Here is a 19865-nt window from a genome sequence, read left to right on the forward strand (position 1 = left end):
TAAGACAAGAGAAATACTCCAGATGTAACAGACTGACCCTAGCCCCCCGACACATAAACTACTGCAGCATAAATACTGGAGGCTGAGACAGGAGGGATCAGAAGACACTGTGGCCCCATCCGATGATACCCCCGGACAGGGCCAAACAGGCAGGATATAACCCCACCCACTTTGCCAAAGCACAGCCCCCACACCACTAGAGGGATGTCTCCAACCACCAACTCACCGTCCTAAGACAAGGCCGAGTATAGCCCACAACGATCTCCGCCATGGCACAACCCAAGGGGGGGCGCCAACCCAGACAGGAAGACCACGTCAGTGACTCAACCCACTCAAGTGACGCACCCCTCCCATGGACGGCATGGAAGAACACCAGTAAGCCAGTGACTCAGCCCCTGTAAAAGGGTTAGAGGCAGAGAATCCCAGTGGAAAGAGGGGAACCGGCAAGGCAGAGACAGCAAGGGCGGTTCGTTGCTCCAGCCTTTCCGTTCACCTTCACACTCCTGGGCCAGACTATACTTAATCATAGGACCTACTGAAGAGATAAGTCTTCAGTAAAGACTTAAAGGTTGAGACTTAGTCTGCGTCTCTCACATTGGTAGGCAGACCATTCCATAAAAATGGAGCTCTACAGGAGAAAGCCCTACCTCCAGCCGTTTGCTTAGAAATTCTAGGGACAATTAGGAGGCCTGCGTCTTGTGACCGCAGCGTACGTGTAGGTATGTACGGCAGGACCAAATCGGAAAGATGGGTAGGAGCAAGCCCATGTAATGCTTTGTAGGTTAGCAGTAAAACCTTGAAATCAGCCCTTGCCTTAACAGGAAGCCAGTGTAGGGAGGCTAGCACTGGAGTAATATGATCAAATTTTTTCGTTCTAGTCAGGATTCTAGCAGCCGTATTTAGCACTAACTGAAGTCTTTTTAGTGCTTTATCCGGGTAGCCGGAAAGTAGAGCATTGCAGTAGTCCAGCCTAGAAGTAACAAAAGCATGGATAAATTTTTCTGCGTCATTTTTGGACAGAAAGTTTCTGATTTTTGCAATGTTACGTAGATGGAAAAAAGCTGTCCTTGAAACAGTCTTGATATGTTCTTCAAAAGAGAGATCAGGGTCCAGAGTAACGCCGAGGTCCTTCAGTTTTATTTGAGACGACTGTACAACCATCCAGATTAATTGTCAGATTCAACAGAAGACCCCTACTCTTACGACAATTGCCATGGGATCTTTAGTGACCACAGAGAGTCAGGACACCCGGTTAACGTCCCATCCGAAAGACAGCACCCTACACAGGGCAATGTCCCCAATCACTGCCTTGGGGCATTGGGGTATTTTGTTTTAGACCAGAGGAAAGAGTGCCTCCTACTGGCCCCCCAACACCACTTCCAGCAGCATCTGGTCTCCCATCCAGGGACTGACCATATTTCTCCAATGCCAAATCAGTGTGCCTTGTTTGCAACGAAACTGTCCCTGTTTGCAAATAATTATATCTGAGATGGCATTAGGAATCTGACTGAGCATGATACTTTCAAAAGTTAGACCTACCTTTCCACCGCAGACAGAGTAGGCCTACCAACGCAGAAAAAATGTAAGATTTAACTGCTGGCTGCTATTCTTCTGTGGTTTAACCCAACGAGACAAGGTCACAAGTGTTTCTCTTAAAGCTGTCTGGGTTTAAACATCTTCTATTGTACAGAAAGTGCATAGCTTAGTCAATTGATAGTGACCGTTAACTTCCCAAGCAAAGTCTTTTTTTTTAGGTTGTAGCTCAGCCTCTGAATGTCAAAGAAACCAAACAATTTTATATATACAGTTGAAGTCGGAAGTTTACATACACTTAGGTTGGAATCCTTAACTCGTTTTTCAACCACTCCACAAATTTCTTGTTAACAAACTATAGTTTTGGCAAGTCGGTTAGGACATCTACTTTGTGCATGACACAAGTAATTTTTCCAACAATTGTTTACAGACAGATAATTTCACTTAACTCACTGTATCACAATTCCAGTGGGTCAGAAGTTTACAGACACTAAATTGACTGTGGCTTTAAACAGCTTGGAACATTCCTGAAAATTATGTCTTGGCTTTAGAAGCTTCTGATAGGCTAATTGACATAATTTGTGTCAATTGGAGGTGTACCTGTTGATGTATTTCAAGGCCTACCTTCAAACTCAGTGCCTCTTTTCTTGACAATCATGGGAAAATCAAAAGAAATCAACCAAGACCTCAGAAAAAAAATTGTAGACCTCCACAAGTCTGGTGCACTTCACAAAATAGATGGCATCATGAGGTAGGAAAATTATGTGGATATATTGAAGCAACATCTCAAGACATCAGTCAGGAAGTTAAAGCTTGGTCGCAAATGGGTCTTCCAAGTGGACAATGACCCGAAGCATACTTCCAAAGTTGTGGCAGAATGGCTTAAGAACAACAAAGTCAAGGTATTGGAGTAGCCATCACAAAGCCTTGACCTCAATCCTATAGAAAATTGGTGGGCAGAACTGAAAAAGCGTGTGTGAGCAAGGAGGCCTACAAACCTGACTCAGTTACACCAGCTCTGTCAGGAGGAATGGGCCAAAATTCACCCAACGTATTGTGGGAAGCTTGTGGAAGGCTACCTGAAACATTTGACCCAAGTTAAACAATTTAAAGCCAATGCTACCAAATACACTCAATTAGTATGTAAACTTCTGACCCACTGGGAATGTGATGAAAGAAATAAAAGCTGAAATCATTCTCTCTACTATTATTCTGACATTTCACATTCTTAAAATAAAGTGGTGATCCTAACTGACTTAAGACAGGGAATTTTTACAACGATTAAATGTCAGGAATTGTGAAACTGAGTTTAAATGTATTTGGCTAAGGTGTATGTAAACTTCCCACTTCCACTGTGTGTGTTCTAGTCTGCAAGGAGGAAATGTCTAGTCTGATTAGGGATCTGGGAAATTAGTTTACAACCAACCAGACCACACACATGCTCACAATGTAATTTTTCATTGAGAAGCAGTGAAATGGTTGAGAGATTTTATATTTTTGTGTAGGATTATGGATTCAGTTACACTGGTCCAAACCAGTGTTTTGCTGCTGGTATAGTGGTAGTGGTATTGACAGTGGGATATGAATGGTATTAGTGATTTTATAGATATTCCCTCCTACTCTATTTGCCCACACGTTGACAAATACTTGTCTTCTCCCATCCAGTTTTATCACTGACACTGCCATGTTTCTGTATATGGAATATTCAAACGTCTGTGAAAGAAGTGTCTGTGAAAGAAGTGTCTGTAAAACATCACATAGTTGATTTGCAACATGTCTACACCACTGAAGACACCTATTTGTAAATGTCAGTTTTGCTGAGAGAGCTGTCTTTATCTGTTTTAATGAGCTAATGTATAGTTAAGAGGATTCCCAGAAATGTCCCATCCTTTTGGTTTATTCTGTTTGTCTTGCTGCTGCCTGAATGAGTTCCCTAACTCGCGTGCACACACACAAGCTCTGTCTGTCGTTGGATCTCATTTCAGGTCAAGTATGGCCTCCAGGCCAATTCCTGGTGTTGAAAGCCACAAACTGTGTGTGTGTGTGTGTGTGTGTGTGTGTGTGTGTGTGTGTGTGTGTGTGTGTGTGTGTGTGTGTGTGAACGCCATTGGATTGGCTATGCACGCGCATCACAGCACAGAGGGGCGCTCCAAACAGACTGTTTCCTGTGGTGATTGAACGGGTGATAAAGCATGGGTCTCTTATCAGAGCTGGCCTACATGCCTCTGAAGACACACGTGTGTGTATACACACACACAAACAGTTTCTCATAATATTATGACACCACACCTATCCGATGACAGATCATTATTAGTCCCATATTCTACTTGGCTTGAAGGTTTGTCAATAGGAGTATGATTTGTCATTGGATGACAGTTTGTAATGTTGTGTACATGCCAGGGAGCAGTAACCTGGGTGTCAGCCTTTCAGTCATGCCAACAATCCCATAAGGAGTTGGCAAGGGAGCAGAAACCAACTGGCACCCAGGCTAAGGTAGGTGAGGATGCATGTGTTAATAGTGCTGTAGTCATGGTCATGATGTCATTGGGCTGGTCCTGGTGTGCCTGTAGAGGGCCCGAGGTTAGTAAAGTGGTTGAGTCGTGCCAGGATGATGTACTGTACCTCTGCCAGCCTGTTGCTTCATAGCTGTGCAATCCTCAGTCTGCTGGTGAGTCACTTTTAGTATTTTGTTAGGATCCCCATTAGCTGCTGCTAACGAAGCCGTTATCCTCCTGCGGTCAACACAAAACATGACATAATACAGAACATTATAGACAATGACAGCTCATGGACAGGTTAGAGCATTGGGCCAGTAACCTCAAGGTTGCTGGATCGAATCCCCGAGCTGACAAGGTACAAATCTGTCGTTCTGTCCCTGAGCAAGGCAGTTAACCCACTGTTCCCTGGTCGCCGATGATGTGGATTAAGGCAGCCCCCTGCACCTCTCTGATTCAGAGGGGTTGGGTTAAATGCGGAAGAGACATTTCAGTTGAATGCATTGTTGTACAATTGACTAGGTATCCCCCTTTCCCTAAATTGAAAACAATACACACTTTCATACACAAGTCTCAACAGTCCATGCTTAGTAACATTACACAAAAGCCGGCACGTGGATACACTTTCATTAATCGTAATATGTTAAATACCACCCAGTGGGTCATAGTGGTTCTCTTGTGGTATAATGGTAATCTTGGTGGAGTTGTTCTTAAATGTTTTAGTCACACCAGATTGGAGCCGTTTACCCAATCACATATGTACTGTATGTTGCCTCAGCAACTGTGAAGGCCTTGACTTTTTGTAAAATTTTAGTCACCTCCAGATATAGTGGGTTGAAGTGTAAGTTAGTGGTGCTGAACAGAGTCACACTGGGGTGGAGCAATTCACAAAATGAACACAGTCCCATACATCAGTTTCCTCCAGCTAAAGCCTAGCTAATGTCATGCGGCGAAAAAGACACGGAGAGACCTAAATCTAATATCTCTCTGTTCCTATCTCTCCACTGTTTCTCTTACAGCCTGTTTGAGTTCACAGTGCCAATGGCACATCTTATCTTTAACCCAAACACCAGATGTTCTTGGGAGGAAGAGGAGTGGATAGATTTTTTTTTTTTTTATTAAAAAAATTGTTCACTAAGGAGAGGCGTTGTTTTGTGAGGTGCTGGTTAATTTGTTTTCTGAAAGCAGATTTTGCTGTGTGCTTGAGTGATTTGAGATGGCAGGTAGTTCCAGTCAATCATGCCTCTATATAATGCTTTGCGTTGCATTGTCTTAGTTTTGTATTTTGGGACTTTGAAGAAACTTGTTGCATGCCTTATGTTAGCTGATTTGAATAGACAATTTGGAATTTGTAACACAAGAAGTGATGCAGTCAATCTCTCCTCTGCTCCTGGGTTGACTACCCAGGTTGTTTGTTTGTTTGGGGCAGCACAGGCAGTAAAAGTCCCAGTCCTTACTAAGGGTTCTGGATCTGAAGGTTGAGGGAGGAACGGAGGGAGACTGACAAGGAAAGAGCGGGAGAAAGAGAAGGGAGCGGGAGGATCTGATCTGTCTGAGTGTCACTACTACCACTACTTGCCGCCATGCCAGTTGAAGAAGAGGAAGTAGTCATAGTGCTAACAAGAAGTAGTACTGAAGGTGCCAGACTTGTGGTTTACCGTCTTATGATGACGTCGTCACCTGATCAATGGTTAGCCATTTAGTTGGACCTGCTTCCTCTCCTGGGCCTAAAGCATCAGGTTACAGTAGGTGTGCTATCTTGTTTTCAGACTTAACAGAAATATCCCTCCAAGAACAATGCCCACATTGTATTGTACCTCCCTTTTGAAGTTGCATGAAAGTGATCCCGTTTCTATGATTCACTGCCAATAGAAACAGCCTCTGCCTGGGTGTGTGGTATTCCATGTAGCTAGGTTTCACCCACAGAAGCTCCAGCATTTCTCTTGAATTGTTCCCTCTCAACACTAGTCTAAATCTCCACTAAGCCCAGACAGCACTGCTCTGCTTTCACCCAGCACCCGCCAATGTGTTTACCTGCACATTACACACCCTTAAGCACTTATTAGAGTGTATCTGTGATTTCTCTGCTTCCTTTGGCTCCAATAGTGAGCGTTATGCCAGAGGTTTGGTGATAAACTTGGCAGGGTCAGCATCCAAGAAGGAAAGAGTAGTTAGTGGGAACTCTATGCTTGTTTATCCTAGAGGAGGAGGAGGAGGAGGAGGAGGGATGAATGACTAGAGCCTGATAAGGGTTATGTTATGCTATATTATGTTATTGGAGGGACAGCACTAGCCTGGTGCCAGATGTATTTGTCCTGTTCAGCCAACTCCAGTGCTCATTGCCACTGACCATAGGAGTTGGCTGAACAAATGTGGACCTGGCTAGGGTAGGCGTCTGTCAGTTAGTTAAGAACAGATGGAGAGGGTATGGGACGAGGCTAGCGCTTAGCGTGCTTAGTCTGTCAGCCCAATGTCCTCATGTAACACAGCTGAGCACACCAACCATAGTGCAGAGGAGTGTGGCAAAACGGTCCGTGTTGTTCCTCTTCCCTGTCTGTCTGTGAGGTCATTGTGGTCACACACACACACACACACACACACACACACACACACACACACAGGGAAGATCCCTCTCCTCCTACCGTTACACTTTTTAGTACCATCTAACTCATGCCACACAGGGAGTGGTCCATGTCAGTTTTTGTTCATTCAACGTCTCACACTAGCTCCTGCCATTCATGACACTGTAAACGGTGCAGTCGGTTGAATAGCATGAATAAAAACCATTTAAAAAATAATAATAATTTATGCCACTGTCAATTATCTTTGCTATGATGGAGCCTGAGAAGATACAGTTGAAGTCAGAAGTTTACATACACTTATGTTGGAGTCATTAAAACTCATTTTTCAACCACTCCACAAATGTCTTGTTAACAAACAATAGTTTTGGCAAGTCGGTTAGGACATCTACTTTGTGCATGACACAATTTTTCCAACAATTGTTTACAGACAGATTTATTTCAGTTCACTGTGTCACAATTCCAGTAGGTCAGAAGTTTACATACACTAAGTTGACTGTGCCTTTAAACAGCTCGGAAAATTCCAGAAAATTATGTCATGGCTTTAGAAGCTTCTGATAGGCTAATTGACATCATTTGAGTCGTACCTGTGGATGTATTTCAAGGCCTACCTTCAAACTCAGTGCCTCTGCTTGACATCATGGGAAAACCAAAAGAAATCAGCCAAGACCTCAGAAAAACTAATTGTAGACCTCCACAAGTCTGGTTCATCCTTGGGAGCAATTTCCAAATGCATGAAGGTACCACGTTCATCTGTACAAGCAATAGTATGCAAGTATAAACACCATGGGACCACGCAGCCGTCATACCGCTCAGGAAAAAAAAAAAAGCCAGACTATGGTTTGCAACTGCACATGGGGACAAAGATTGTGCTTTTTTTGAGAAATGGCCTCTGGTCTGATGAAACAAAAATAGAACTGTTTGGTCATAATGACCACTTATGTTTGGAGGAAAAAGGGGGAGGCTTGGAAGCTGAAGAACACCATCCCAACCATGAAGCACGGGGGTTGGCAGCATCATGTTGTGGGGGTGCTTTGCTGCAGGAGGGACTGGTGCACTTCACAAAATAGATGGCATCATGAGGTAGGAAAATGATGTGGATATATTGAATCAACATCTCAAGACATCAGTCAGGAAGTTAAAGCTTGGTCGCAAATGGGTCTTCCAAATGAACAATGACCCCAAGCATACTTCCAAAGTTGTGGCAAAATGGCTTAAGGACAACAAAGTCAAGCTATTGGAGTGGCCATCACAAAGCCCTGACCTCAATCCCATAGAAAAGTTGTGGGCAGAACTGAAAAAAATGTGTGCAAGCAAGGAGGCCTACAAACCTGACTCTGTTACACCAGCTCTGTCAGGAGGAATGGGCCAAAATTCACCCAACTTACTTGTGGAAGGCTACCTGAAATGTTTGACCCAAGTTAAACAATTTAAAGGCAATGCTAATTGCTAATTGAGTGTATGTAAACGTCTGACCCAATGGGAATGTGATGAAATAAATAATTCTCTACTATTATTCTGACATTTCACATTATTAAAATAAAGTGGTGATCCTAGCTGAACTAAGACAGAGAATTTGAACTAGGATTAAATGTCAGGAATTGTGAAACTGAGTTTAAATGTATTTGGCTAAGTTGTATGTCAACTTCCAACTTCAACTGTATCTGTAACCAGTTGAGTTTTGGTTACAACAAGACAGACGAGATGACGGTGGGAAAGTGAGTATGACCGAGAGAGAGAGGAGAGGGAAAAAATAGAGTGGAAAGTCCTACTCTGATGGTGCTTAAAGAACCAGGGTGAGGTCTATGAATAGGGGGTTAGAGGTCAAGTAAAGAGAAAGGAGGAATTTAATGTGCAGTCTGATGGATTCCTGTAAATGTAAGGGTAGGACAGTAAAAGGCAGCACTATACACACACACACCACACACACACACACACACACACACACACACACACACACTGTGAGCTGGAATGAACAGCCATGTTTTTACCCCCAGTGTCCGGTCTGGTGCATAGCAACCTAGCGTTGCCAAAAGCCCTGGTCTGCCCTTGAAGCCTATGTGAAATAAAATCGCCAGAACGACCCCCACATTTTTTGTTGGCGACTGCGGTTTTGGGCTCAAATTAGTTTATGATGAAGTTTGATCCCCACTGTGAATTATTAAATTGTTGCTAAAAATCAAGATATTTTATTAAATAGAAAACCATTCTGAATACTACGTTCTCAGCACACAGGACCATGTGCTGACAGACCAATCACGGGTCGGGAGTCTCCTGGTTGACTCTCTCGGGCAGGATGAGAATGACTACATTGACCATGATCCTTATAAATGTTTTGTTGTTGTTGGTGCCATTCAGCCCCATTCAGCAATATGACGCACTTCAAATACTTCTGGCTTCATGCGACATTGGGAGTTTTCCATAGGAATACGTGAATGACGTCAGTGCTATCACCATCCTCTGGTTTTAATGTATGGTTCTAGCAGGGTTTAATGGATGAAGAAGGAGGTCAACGTTTCACACACACACACAGTAAAGAATCCTCCAGGGGGAGACATGCATGTTGTCACGCTGCCCTATTAAAAAAAGCTGTGTGCATTCCAGCGCTGACGATTGAGTGACTCTCATCAACTGACGACTCTGTAGATTTACTGCCTGGAAATAAATATAAAGCGAACCGTGCAATTTTTCCCTCATCGTTTTCCCTGCAGTTAGTAGTTAAACTGTTCTGTGGCTAGAGCACACACACACACACACACACACACAGATGTGACTTATCTTTGTTTTCAAAACTTGCGTCAGAGAACCCATCGGTTTTGAAAAGTATGCAATTTTTCAGGGTCAAGAATGGTTGTCTAAAGTATCCATTTCCTGCTTGTGAATGTAGTCTTTCAAATCAAAGTTAGCAGTATTTTCTGTAAACTGTTGAGGATGTATGTAGATGAACTGATAAGATGATACCTGTGAAAAATAAGTGAAAGTTACACCTGCTTTTAGTGTTCGTTCTTTCTTTCTGCCCAACCAGCCAGCTGTTCTAAATGGTTTCATTATTAGTGTTGTTGGCCTGGCCACAGTGGCCTGTTCAAACAGCCATATGTCTGCATCCTACATAGACCACTGGTCAAAAGTAGTGCACTATGGGCCCTGGTCCAAGTAGTGCACTATAAGGAATAGGATGCCATTTGGGACACATGAGTCACCCACCCAGAAAGCAGACCGACCCAACGGCCTGGCAGGACACACCTCTTTAGGTTCAACACTGATCCCTTTCACTAGCTGACTGGAAATAGATGCTCACCCACTAAACACTTGTTTTCTATTTTATTACCTCAGTCTCTCCTTTTTTTTTAATGGTCATTTTTTGGGGACTTTGAATCAGTTTTTCTTTTATTCTCTCGCTCTCCCTTCTCTCTCACCTAAATCAGCTTGATTATCACCTACCAAAACACACTAGTTGTTTTCGCTCTTATTTCAGTGGTCTAGCTAAATCAGCTCTCAGGGCGTTGCTCTGTGTTACCCGGTCAAGGGGTGGCCTGCCCACAGTGGGGCTGTGTGGGGGAGAGGAAGCCTTTAGCCAGGGCCCAGCTAGTGGGCTGAGTGAGAGCAGCCATAACCCAGCCTCAGGCCCAGACCACGGGCATTCTGTGGTTCTGTCTAAGTGGAAGGTGACGGCTCAGTTTAGCTGCCTGTGGTTAAACTCAAATGTGCTGCTTTTTGGGAAACCATGGGCTGCCGGCTGGGCTGGTTTTGTCAAAATGTTCCTACATCAATGAAGCATGCCATCAAGTAAACAAAAGGCCGCTTATATCACAAAGTACATCCGGTTGTGACGTGTGTGAAAGCATGAGGTATAGTAGTGTTTTATGTTGTGGTCTGTGTACAACTAATAAAACTGAGCTTGCTTTTACTGTACAGAGCTGCATTTAACACACACAATGACGGCTTCCATTGCAATCTGAGCGGAACACGACATGCACTCATCTGTTCCTCGTGGTTTAATCATTGAAGTGCAGCTCATCTGCTAATTACAAGGGCTGGTCTGGATCGCCTGCTGATTTTAAAGCTCTCTGATCAGCTAAGAGGCCAATCTGCAAGCAGCTCTGTTCACCCTGTACTGGACACTCCAGGTGGGCAGCCAAATATAACTAGAGCTCTCTCTGGGTCTGAGGTCAAAGATTTTCTAAGACCATGTTGCTGGATTCATCTCCAGTCTGCCAGGCTGGCAACCCTCCACAAGTGTATCGCCATCTGTGATTTATATTTGTTAATAATGCTCAAAACATTTTCACCTGGGCTTTTGTAGTTTGATGTATAGCCAACTTCTCCGAACAGACACATTCTAGATAAAGATGAAAGGACTGTCAGACTTCCTAACCAAGCCCCTGAGTCTGAGCCCATCCCTTCAGAGGAGAAGTGCTCTTAGGTGGAGATCCTGCAAACTGTCACGATTAGCGCAAGTTATACACACACTATGATGCAATGCATGTTTGTACATGTCCCTATTCCAGCGTTTCCCAAACTTGGTCCTCCGAACCCCAAGGGGTGCATATTCTAGTTGTTTTGCGCTAAGCTTGATTAGTTTATTTAAATGTTTTTATCAGCTGTGTAGTGCTAGGGCAAAACCCAAAATGTGTACCCCTTGGGGTCCCGAGGACCGAGTTTGGGAAACCCCACCCTTCAAATGAACCATAAATGGGGAGATATTGATGTCATGGTGTTTTTAGAAGTTCACCATGATTCCGTGCTGTCTTTGTTGTAATTATTTACTGTTTTCTACGATCTCAGGTGGAGCAGTCTAAGGTGCTGGTAAAGGAAGGAGGAGTTCAGCTTCTTCTCACCATCGTTGACACGCCAGGGTTCGGAGATGCTGTCGACAACAGTAACTGGTACGTCTGAATGTCTGACTGGTACGTCTGACTGACTGACTGACTGGTACGTCTGACTGACTGACTGACTGGTACGTCTGACTGACTGACTGACTGACTGACTGGTACGTCTGACTGACTGACTGACTGACTGGTACGTCTGACTCACTGACTGACTGACTGGTACGTCTGACTCACTGACTGACTGACTCACTGACTGACTGACTGACTGACTGGTACGTCTGACTGACTGGTACGTCTGACTGACTGACTGACTGGTACGTCTGACTGACTGACTAACCTGCCCTATATCTCTATCTGAATGTGTATATTCTACATTAAATGTAGTCGCTGTTACCTGACATTGAGTAATGTCTGTGCTCTGCTCTCCTATAGCTGGCAGCCAGTCATTGATCACATCGACAGTAAGTTTGAGGATTACCTCAACTCAGAGTCCCGGGTCAATAGACGGCAGATGCCTGACAACAGAGTGCACTGCTGCCTCTACTTCATCACCCCCTCTGGACATGGGTAGGTACTGCAGCTGGTATGGGCTCCATTCTGAAACACAACATTGAAATTCAGTGTTGAATCACAGTTGATATTGTGTCGCTTCTCAAAATGTGAATAATTCTTCAAGGGTGAAGAATCCAGTATTTTCCTTCTCTCATTTGAGATTGAGCATGATCCTATAGCTCTTGAATGTTCCCTAACAGGGCAGACGGGGTATTGGTCACAGGATGAAATCAGTAGTACAACTACTGTGTAGCCTAAGACTGTTTACATGTTACTAGCTGGTCATCCACACTCCTGCCCCGCCCCCCCACCCTCGACCCCACGCTGAACCCCTACTTGGACTGCTGAGAGGCACACAGGGACAACATTTATGTAATCTGTCCTCTCCTGGGTTCACTTTGTTTGAGGCTGTTTCTCCTCTGTATCTTGGCTCCAGTCCGTGCTCTGCTCTGCTCAACACACAGCTGTCCCTGCTGTTACATTACATCCCTACACTGGGCTGCTCTGTGCTCCCCATGAACAAAGGGTCATTTGACAGGCCAGCGCTCTCTCCATTTGGGTGTCAGTGCCCCTCACCATCTTGGCCCAAAGTGTCTCTATATCTGACCAAGTCCTTGTTCTGTTCTTCATGTGCCTGGCTGTCTGGCAGCAGTCTGTGGTCATCCAAGAGGACTAGCACCGTATGGCTCCATTCACAATTAACATCTGTCTCCTCCTCTGTCTCCCCACGGGACTCTCACAGCACATTACCAGCACAGCTGGAACCAGGGCAGAGAGCAAAGTGTGTATCTAGGCCTAGTGTGTGTGTGTGCACAAACTGATCTTTCAAGACTAAAATGCAATCATTTCTCAAAGTCCGATGATTCATTCTGTTCTTTTGAGCGAACTCTCTGAACGTAAAGTTTCATCTAGCCACAGCCAGCCAAGTCAGACCGGAGACTTGTACTTGTTGGCATGCCCTTTAACTTTTTCTTGTCTGTGTGCCAGGATTCAACGTTGCTTAGATATCCCAGCATCTCCTTTCACAAACAGTCTGGAGTCTAACTCTGTATGAAATACCAATGTGATGGCTGTTTAAATTAGAGCTGTTTTCAGGCAGACAGAACAGAAGAATCCTGTTCTGCTCAGTGGATTTACAGTGTGTTGTGGGCGGGCCGGCCAGTGCAGTTTCAGCAGCAATGCTGCCACGGAGAGAGAGATTCATTCTGGAAACAAGAAATGCTGTTTTTTAGTCCCGAGGTCGGCCAAGCTGTGCAATCTGAGTTTTTCTCTTCTCTCTCTCCAGGTTGAAGCCTCTTGATATAGAGTTCATGAAGCGGTTACATGAAAAAGTGAACATCATCCCCCTCATCGCCAAAGCGGACACAATGACTCCTGAGGAGTGCCAACAGTTCAAGAAGCAGGTGTGTGCGTGTGTTGGCTCTGTGTACATACCGTGTTCTATGGGTGGCATGTGTGTTTATGGTTGGCTCTGTTAAAGAAAACACGTCTTTCTCTGAATGCAGAAGTCAACCGTTTGTGTGTGTGATTAGTAGTTTATGCAAACTATTCCTGTGGTAGAGAACACATGCAATAAATAAGTGATGCACAGTTATTGCACAGAGCGCGTGTGTGTGCTGAGCACAGTTTCCTCATCCTGTGTATTGACTGACCCTTCAGTGTGAGTGAATATTGGTCGCCGTCTCTCGGTCGCCGTCTCGTCGTCTCTCGGTCGTCGTCTCTCGGTCGTCGTCTCTCGGTCGTCGTCTCTCGGTCGCCGTCTCTCGGTCGCCGTCTCTCGGTCGCCGTCTCTCGGTCGCCGTCTCGTCGTCTCTCGGTCGCCGTCTCGCCGTCTCTCGGTCGCCGTCTCTCGGTCGCCGTCTCGCCCGCCGTCTCTCGGTCGCCGTCTCGCCGTCTCTCGGTCGCCGTCTCGTCGTCTCTCGGTCGCCGTCTCTCGGTCGCCGTCTCGTCGTCTCTCGGTCGCCGTCTCGTCGTCTCTCGGTCGCCGTCTCTCGGTCGCCGTCTCGCCGTCTCTCGGTCGCCGTCTCGTCTCTCGGTCGCCGTCTCTCGGTCGCCGTCTCTCGGTCGCCGTCTCTCGGTCGCCGTCTCTCGGTCGTCGTCTCGGTCGCCGTCTCTCGGTCGCCGACTCTCGGTCGCCGTCTCGCCGTCTCTCGGTCGCCGTCTCGGTCGCCGTCTCTCGGTCGCCGTCTCTCGGTCGCCGTCTCTCGGTCGCCGTCTCGCCGTCTCTCGGTCGCCGTCTCGCCGTCTCTCGGTCGCCGTCTCGCCGTCTCTCGGTCGCCGTCTCGTCGTCTCTCGGTCGCCGTCTCTCGGTCGTCGTCTCTCGGTCGCCGTCTCGCCGTCTCTCGGTCGCCGTCTCGTCTCTCGGTCGCCGTCTCTCGGTCGCCGTCTCGTCGTCTCTCGGTCGCCGTCTCGCCGTCTCTCGGTCGTCGTCTCTCGGTCGCCGTCTCGCCGTCTCTCGGTCGCCGTTTGTCTGTGTGATTAGTAGTTTATGCAAACTATTCCTGTGGTAGAGAACACATGCAATAAATAAGTGATGCACAGTTATTGCACAGAGCGCGTGTGTGTGCTGAGCACAGTTTCCTCATCCTGTGTATTGACTGACCCTTCAGTGTGAGTGAATATTGGTCGCCGTCTCTCGGTCGCCGTCTCGTCGTCTCTCGGTCGCCGTCTCTCGGTCGTCGTCTCTCGGTCGCCGTCTCTCGGTCGCCGTCTCTCGGTCGCCGTCTCGCCGTCTCTCGGTCGCTGTCTCTCGGTCGCCGTCTCTCGGTCGCCGTCTCTCGGTCGCCGCCGTCTCTCGGTCGCCGTCTCGTCGTCTCTCGGTCGCCGTCTCGTCGTCTCTCGGTCGCCGTCTCGTCGTCTCTCGGTCGCCGTCTCGGACGCCGTCTCGGTCGCCGTCTCGGTCGCCGTCTCGGTCGCCGTCTCTCGGTCGTCGTCTCGGTCGCCGTCTCTCGGTCGTCGTCTCTCGGTCGCCGTCTTGCCGTCTCTCGGTCGCCGTCTCGTCGTCTCTCGGTCGCCGTCTCGTCTTCTCTCGGTCGCCGTCTCTCGGTCGCCGTCTCGCCGTCTCTCGGTCACCGTCTCTCGGTCGCCGTCTCGTCGTCTCTCGGTCGCCGTCTCGCCGTCTCTCGGTCGCCGTCTCTCGGTCGCCGTCTCGTCGTCTCTCGGTCGCCGTCTCTCGGTCGCCTGCTGTCTCGTCATCGGCTGTCTCGGTTGCTGTGTCTCACGGACAGCGACCGCCAGACACGGACAGCGACCGCCAGACACGGACAGCGACCGCCAGACACGGACAGCGACCGCCCAGACAGACGGACAGCGACCGCCCAGACAGACGGACAGCGACCGCCCAGACAGACGGACAGCGACCGCCCGTCTCACGGCCGCTGTCTGTCTGTCAGTCTCGGTTGCTGTCTGTCTCGCGGTTGCTGTCTGTCTCGCGGTCTCTCTCGGTCTCGCGGTCTCGTCGCTGTCTGTCTCGGTTGCTGTCTCGGTCGCTCTCTCGGTCACTGTGTCGTCTCTCTCATCTCCATTTCATCTGTCATCTATCTCATCTCCATCTCTGTCATCTCTATCTCATCTGTCTCACTTTTTCTCTGTCTCCCCTCTTGGTCTCCTATGTCTCATCTGTCATCTCTAGCTCTCTGTCTCATCGGTCTCTTTCTCCACCCCCACTGCTCTCACCTTTCTATATTTTTCTCCTCCCCTCTTCTCTCCCTCCCATCCTCTCTTCTTCCCCTCTTCTCTTCTTCCCCTCCTCCCTCCCTCCCCTAATCTCTTTATAGATCATGCGAGAAATCACAGAGCACAAAATCAAGATCTACGAGTTCCCAGAAACTGACGATGAGGAGGAGAACAAGATGGTCAAGAAGATCAAGGTTTGGTGTCTCCCAGTGTGCGCATGCACACACACACACACACTGCTTTTATTCTCCACGCAAAAGATGGAATTGAATAGGAGAAAACTTGACATGACAAACAAACATGAACACGCATCACTATCTTTATCCCGATTGCGATATGTCATGTTTACAGCCCCCATAACATAAATCTAACACTAGTGTTTTGGCTGAACTGGCCCCACCAGCCCCAGTATTGACAAGAGAAGAGACTGACTGGTTCGTTAGCTACCATGGAGACTGACTGGTTCGTTGGCTACCGTAAAAAAAAAATATTATTTTATTTTGACCATAGAGCCATACAGAGAAGTTAGCTAGCTACCATAGGGCCACACAGAGTAGTTAGCTAGCTGTCATAGAGATATACAGAGAAGCTAACTAGCTACCATAGGGGCCATACAGGTAGAATTAGTATTCATTAGGCCACACAATCACAAGTCCTCTACTGGTCCAGCACACTCTGCACTTATATTGTGTCACACACGCGCAAGCATATACACGCAAGCAAATACACACAAACATATACACACACATATACAGTGCCTTGCAAAAGTATTCATCCCCCTTGGAGTTTTTCCTATTTTTGTTGCATTACAACCTGTAATTTAAATAGATTTTTATTTGGATTTCACATAATGGACATACACAAAATAGTCCAAATTGATGAAGTGAAATTTAAAAAAGAATTTGTTTCAAGAAATTATTTTAAAAAATTGACGGAAAAGTGGTGCGTGCATATGTATTCTCCCACTTTGCTATGAATCAAATCAAATGTATTTATATAGCCCTTCTTACATCAGCTGATATCTCAAAGTGCTGTACAGAAATGTTTTACCATCCCACAGGGCGCCATTAAATCCATCATTAAAAAATTGAAAGAATATGGCACCACAACAAACCTGCCAAGAGAGGGCCGCCCACCAAAACTCACGGACCAGGCAAGGTGGGCATTAATCAGAGAGGCAACAAAGAGACCAAAGATAACCCTGAAGGAGCTGCAAAACTCCCATCTCCGCTGTGGAGCATCTGTCCATAGGACATATTTAAACCGGTCACTCCACAGAGCTGGGCTTTACGGAAGAGTTGCCAGAAAAAAAGCCATTGCTTAAAGAAAAAAAAATAAGCATACACGTTTGGTTTTCGCCAAAAGGCATGTGGGAAACTCCCCAAACATATGGAAGAAGGTTCTCTGGACAGATGAGACAAAAATTTAGCATTTTGGTCATCAAGGAAACGCTATGTCTGGCGCAAACCCAACACCTCTCATCACCCCGAGAACACCATCCCCACAGTGAAGTTTGGTGGTGGCAGCATCATGCTGTGGGGATGTTTTTCATTGGCAGGGACTGGGAAACTGGTCAGAATGGAAGGAATGATGGATGGTGCTAAATACAGGGAAATTCTTGAGGGGAAACCTGTTTCAGTCTTCCAGAGATTTGAGTCTGGGACGGTGGTTCACCTTCCAGCAGGACAATGACCCTAAGCATACTGATAAAGCAATACTCGACTGGTTTAAGGGGAAACATTTAAATGTCTTGGAATGGCCTAGTCAAATCCCATACCTCAATCCAATTGAGAATCTATGGTATGACTTAAAGATTGCTGTACACCAACAGAACCCATCCAACTTGAAGGAGCTGGAGCAGTTTTGCCTTGAAGAATGAGCAAAAATCCAAGTGGCTCGACACCCCAAGAGACTTGCAGCTGTAATTGCTGCAAAAGGTGGCTCTACAAAGTATTCACTTTGGGGGGTGAATAGTTATGCACACAAGTTTTCTGTTTGTCTTATTTCTTGTTTGTTTCCCCCCCAAAAAATATTTTGCATCTTCAAAGTGGTAGGCATGTGGTGTAAATCAAATTATACAAACCCCCCAAAAATCAATTTTAATTCCAGGTTGTAAGGCAACAAAATAGGAAAAATGCCAAGGGTGGTGAGGACTTTTGCAAGCCACTGTACACACACACTAAGCACTGTTCTCAACTGTCACTGAGCTGGTGTGATCTCAATACACTACTTTATCTCCAGTCAGTTTTCCATCTAATTTAAAAAAGGGAAACCTGGTGAATATACTTCACTGCAGCGAAGGTCACACTAAAGTTCTTCTGCAGACTGTGTGTGTGCAGATAGCCTTGTCTAACAGGTTTTCATTTATTTTTGTTTGTTGTGTGTCAGCTGTGTAACACTTCTCCCTCCCTCCTGCAGGATCGCTTACCCCTGGCTGTTGTTGGTAGCAACACCATCATCGTGGTCAACGAGAAGCGGGTGCGAGGGAGGCAGTACCCCTGGGGTGTGGCGGAAGGTGAGGAGTCATGGGTCAGAGGTCACAGTCAGGTACTGGCCTGGACACAGACACGCACACACCAGTCTTTGGGTGTTATTCAATATTAGCACCAAGGTTGTCCTACACATACTGTGTCTATGGGTTTAATTTGAAAGGTTTATGTCTGGAAGAAGTACAAGCTATCTCACCCTACTATGGGGTCAATACATTATCTGGGAAACTGCACTCTGTCTATAGTTTGTGCATCTGTGTGTGTGTGTTGGGGGAAGTGCATCTGCAGGTGATGTTGATTTAGAGTGACTGTTCTGCTTTGCCCCTTAGGCCTGCTCTGTGTCTCAATGCAAATGCTCACATTTCTATCAATCAAATGTATTTATAAAGCCCTTCTTACATCAGTTGATGTCACAGAGTGCTGTACAGAAACCCAACCTAAAACCCCAAACGGCAAGCAATGCAGATGTAGAAGCACGGTGGCAAGGAAAAACTCCCTAGAAAGGCAGGAACCTAGGAAGAAACCTAGAGAGGAACTAGGCTATGAGGGGTGGCCAGTCCTCTTCTGGCTGTGCCGGGTGGAGATTATAACAGAACATGACCAAGATGTTCAAATGTTCATAGATGACCAGCAGGGTCAGATAATAATAGTGCAACAGGTCAGCACCTCAGGAGTAAATGTCAGTTGGCTTTTCATAACCGATCATTCAGAGTATCTCTACCTTACCTGCCGTCTCTAGAGAGTTGAAAACAGCAGGTCTGGGACAGGTAGCACGTCCGGTGAACAGGTCAGGGTTCCATAGCCGCAGGCAGAACAGTTGAAACTGGAGCAGCAGCACGACCAGGTGGACTGGGGACAGCAAGGAGTCATCAGGCCAGGTAGTCCTGAGGCATGGTCCTGTGACTGAGAGATATTTAAATTCACACAGGACACCGGGTAAGACAGGAGCAATTCCCAGTGACTCAGCCGCTGTAATAGTGTTAGAGACAGAGAATCCCAGTGGAGAGAGAGGAACCGGCCAGGCAGAGACCGCAAGGGCGGTTCGTTGCTCCAGGGCCTTTCCGTTCACCTTCACACTCCTGGGCCAGACTACACTCAGTCATAGGAGCTACTGAAGAGATGAGTCTTCAATAAAGATTCTCACATGGATAGGCATACAATTCCATAAAAATTTAGCTCCATAGGAGAAAGCCCTTCCTCCAGCTGTTTGCTTAGAAATTCTAGGGACAGTTAGGAGGCCTGCGTCTTGTGACCGTAGCGTACGTGTTGGTATGTACGGCAGGACCAAATCGGAAAGATGGGTAGGAGCAAGCCAATGTAATGCTTTGTAGGTTAGCAGTAAAACCTTGAAATCAGACTGAGCCGAAGCCAGCGTAGAGTCCCATCTACGTTTCTAGTTTCAGCTCACATAGTTGAAGTGACACAAGTATTTACATGGCTGCAAAAATAGTATTAAAATGTCACACTATTCCAATACTAAACATTAGATTACTAGAACCAGGTTAAGTTCAGTAGCCTCCTGCCCAACAGTTGACATTTAGAGGTATGTTGTGTTAGCAACATATTCTTATGTTTTCTCTGGCCCTGTGTGTGTGTCTTGAGTGATAAAACTCTGTCTGCTAAAACTCAGCATTATCTACTGGTGACATAATGACCATGGAATGTTCTAAACAAATAGAGTAGCACTTATGTCATATTGCATACAGCGAACAT

At 46.4% G+C, this 19865-nt stretch overlaps 1 protein-coding gene across 7 annotated transcripts in view; it reads left to right on the forward strand.

Moving 5' to 3' along the window:
* LOC106570300 (septin-7) overlaps positions 1-19865 on the forward strand; it is a 46379-nt gene that overhangs the window by 18984 nt on the left and 7530 nt on the right. For all 7 annotated transcript variants that reach the window (XM_082961219.1, XM_014142468.3, XM_082961217.1 and 4 more), the window contains 5 exons: positions 11393-11493; positions 11869-12003; positions 13274-13391; positions 15765-15857; positions 18082-18178. In XM_082961219.1, the coding sequence (XP_082817345.1) occupies positions 11393-11493; positions 11869-12003; positions 13274-13391; positions 15765-15857; positions 18082-18178 (544 nt within the window). The remainder of the gene's footprint in view (positions 1-11392; positions 11494-11868; positions 12004-13273; positions 13392-15764; positions 15858-18081; positions 18179-19865) is intronic.

The sequence above is a fragment of the Salmo salar genome, chromosome 14 (assembly GCF_965601325.2).
Source record: "Salmo salar chromosome 14, fSalSal1, whole genome shotgun sequence".
Lineage (NCBI taxonomy): Eukaryota > Metazoa > Chordata > Actinopteri > Salmoniformes > Salmonidae > Salmo > Salmo salar.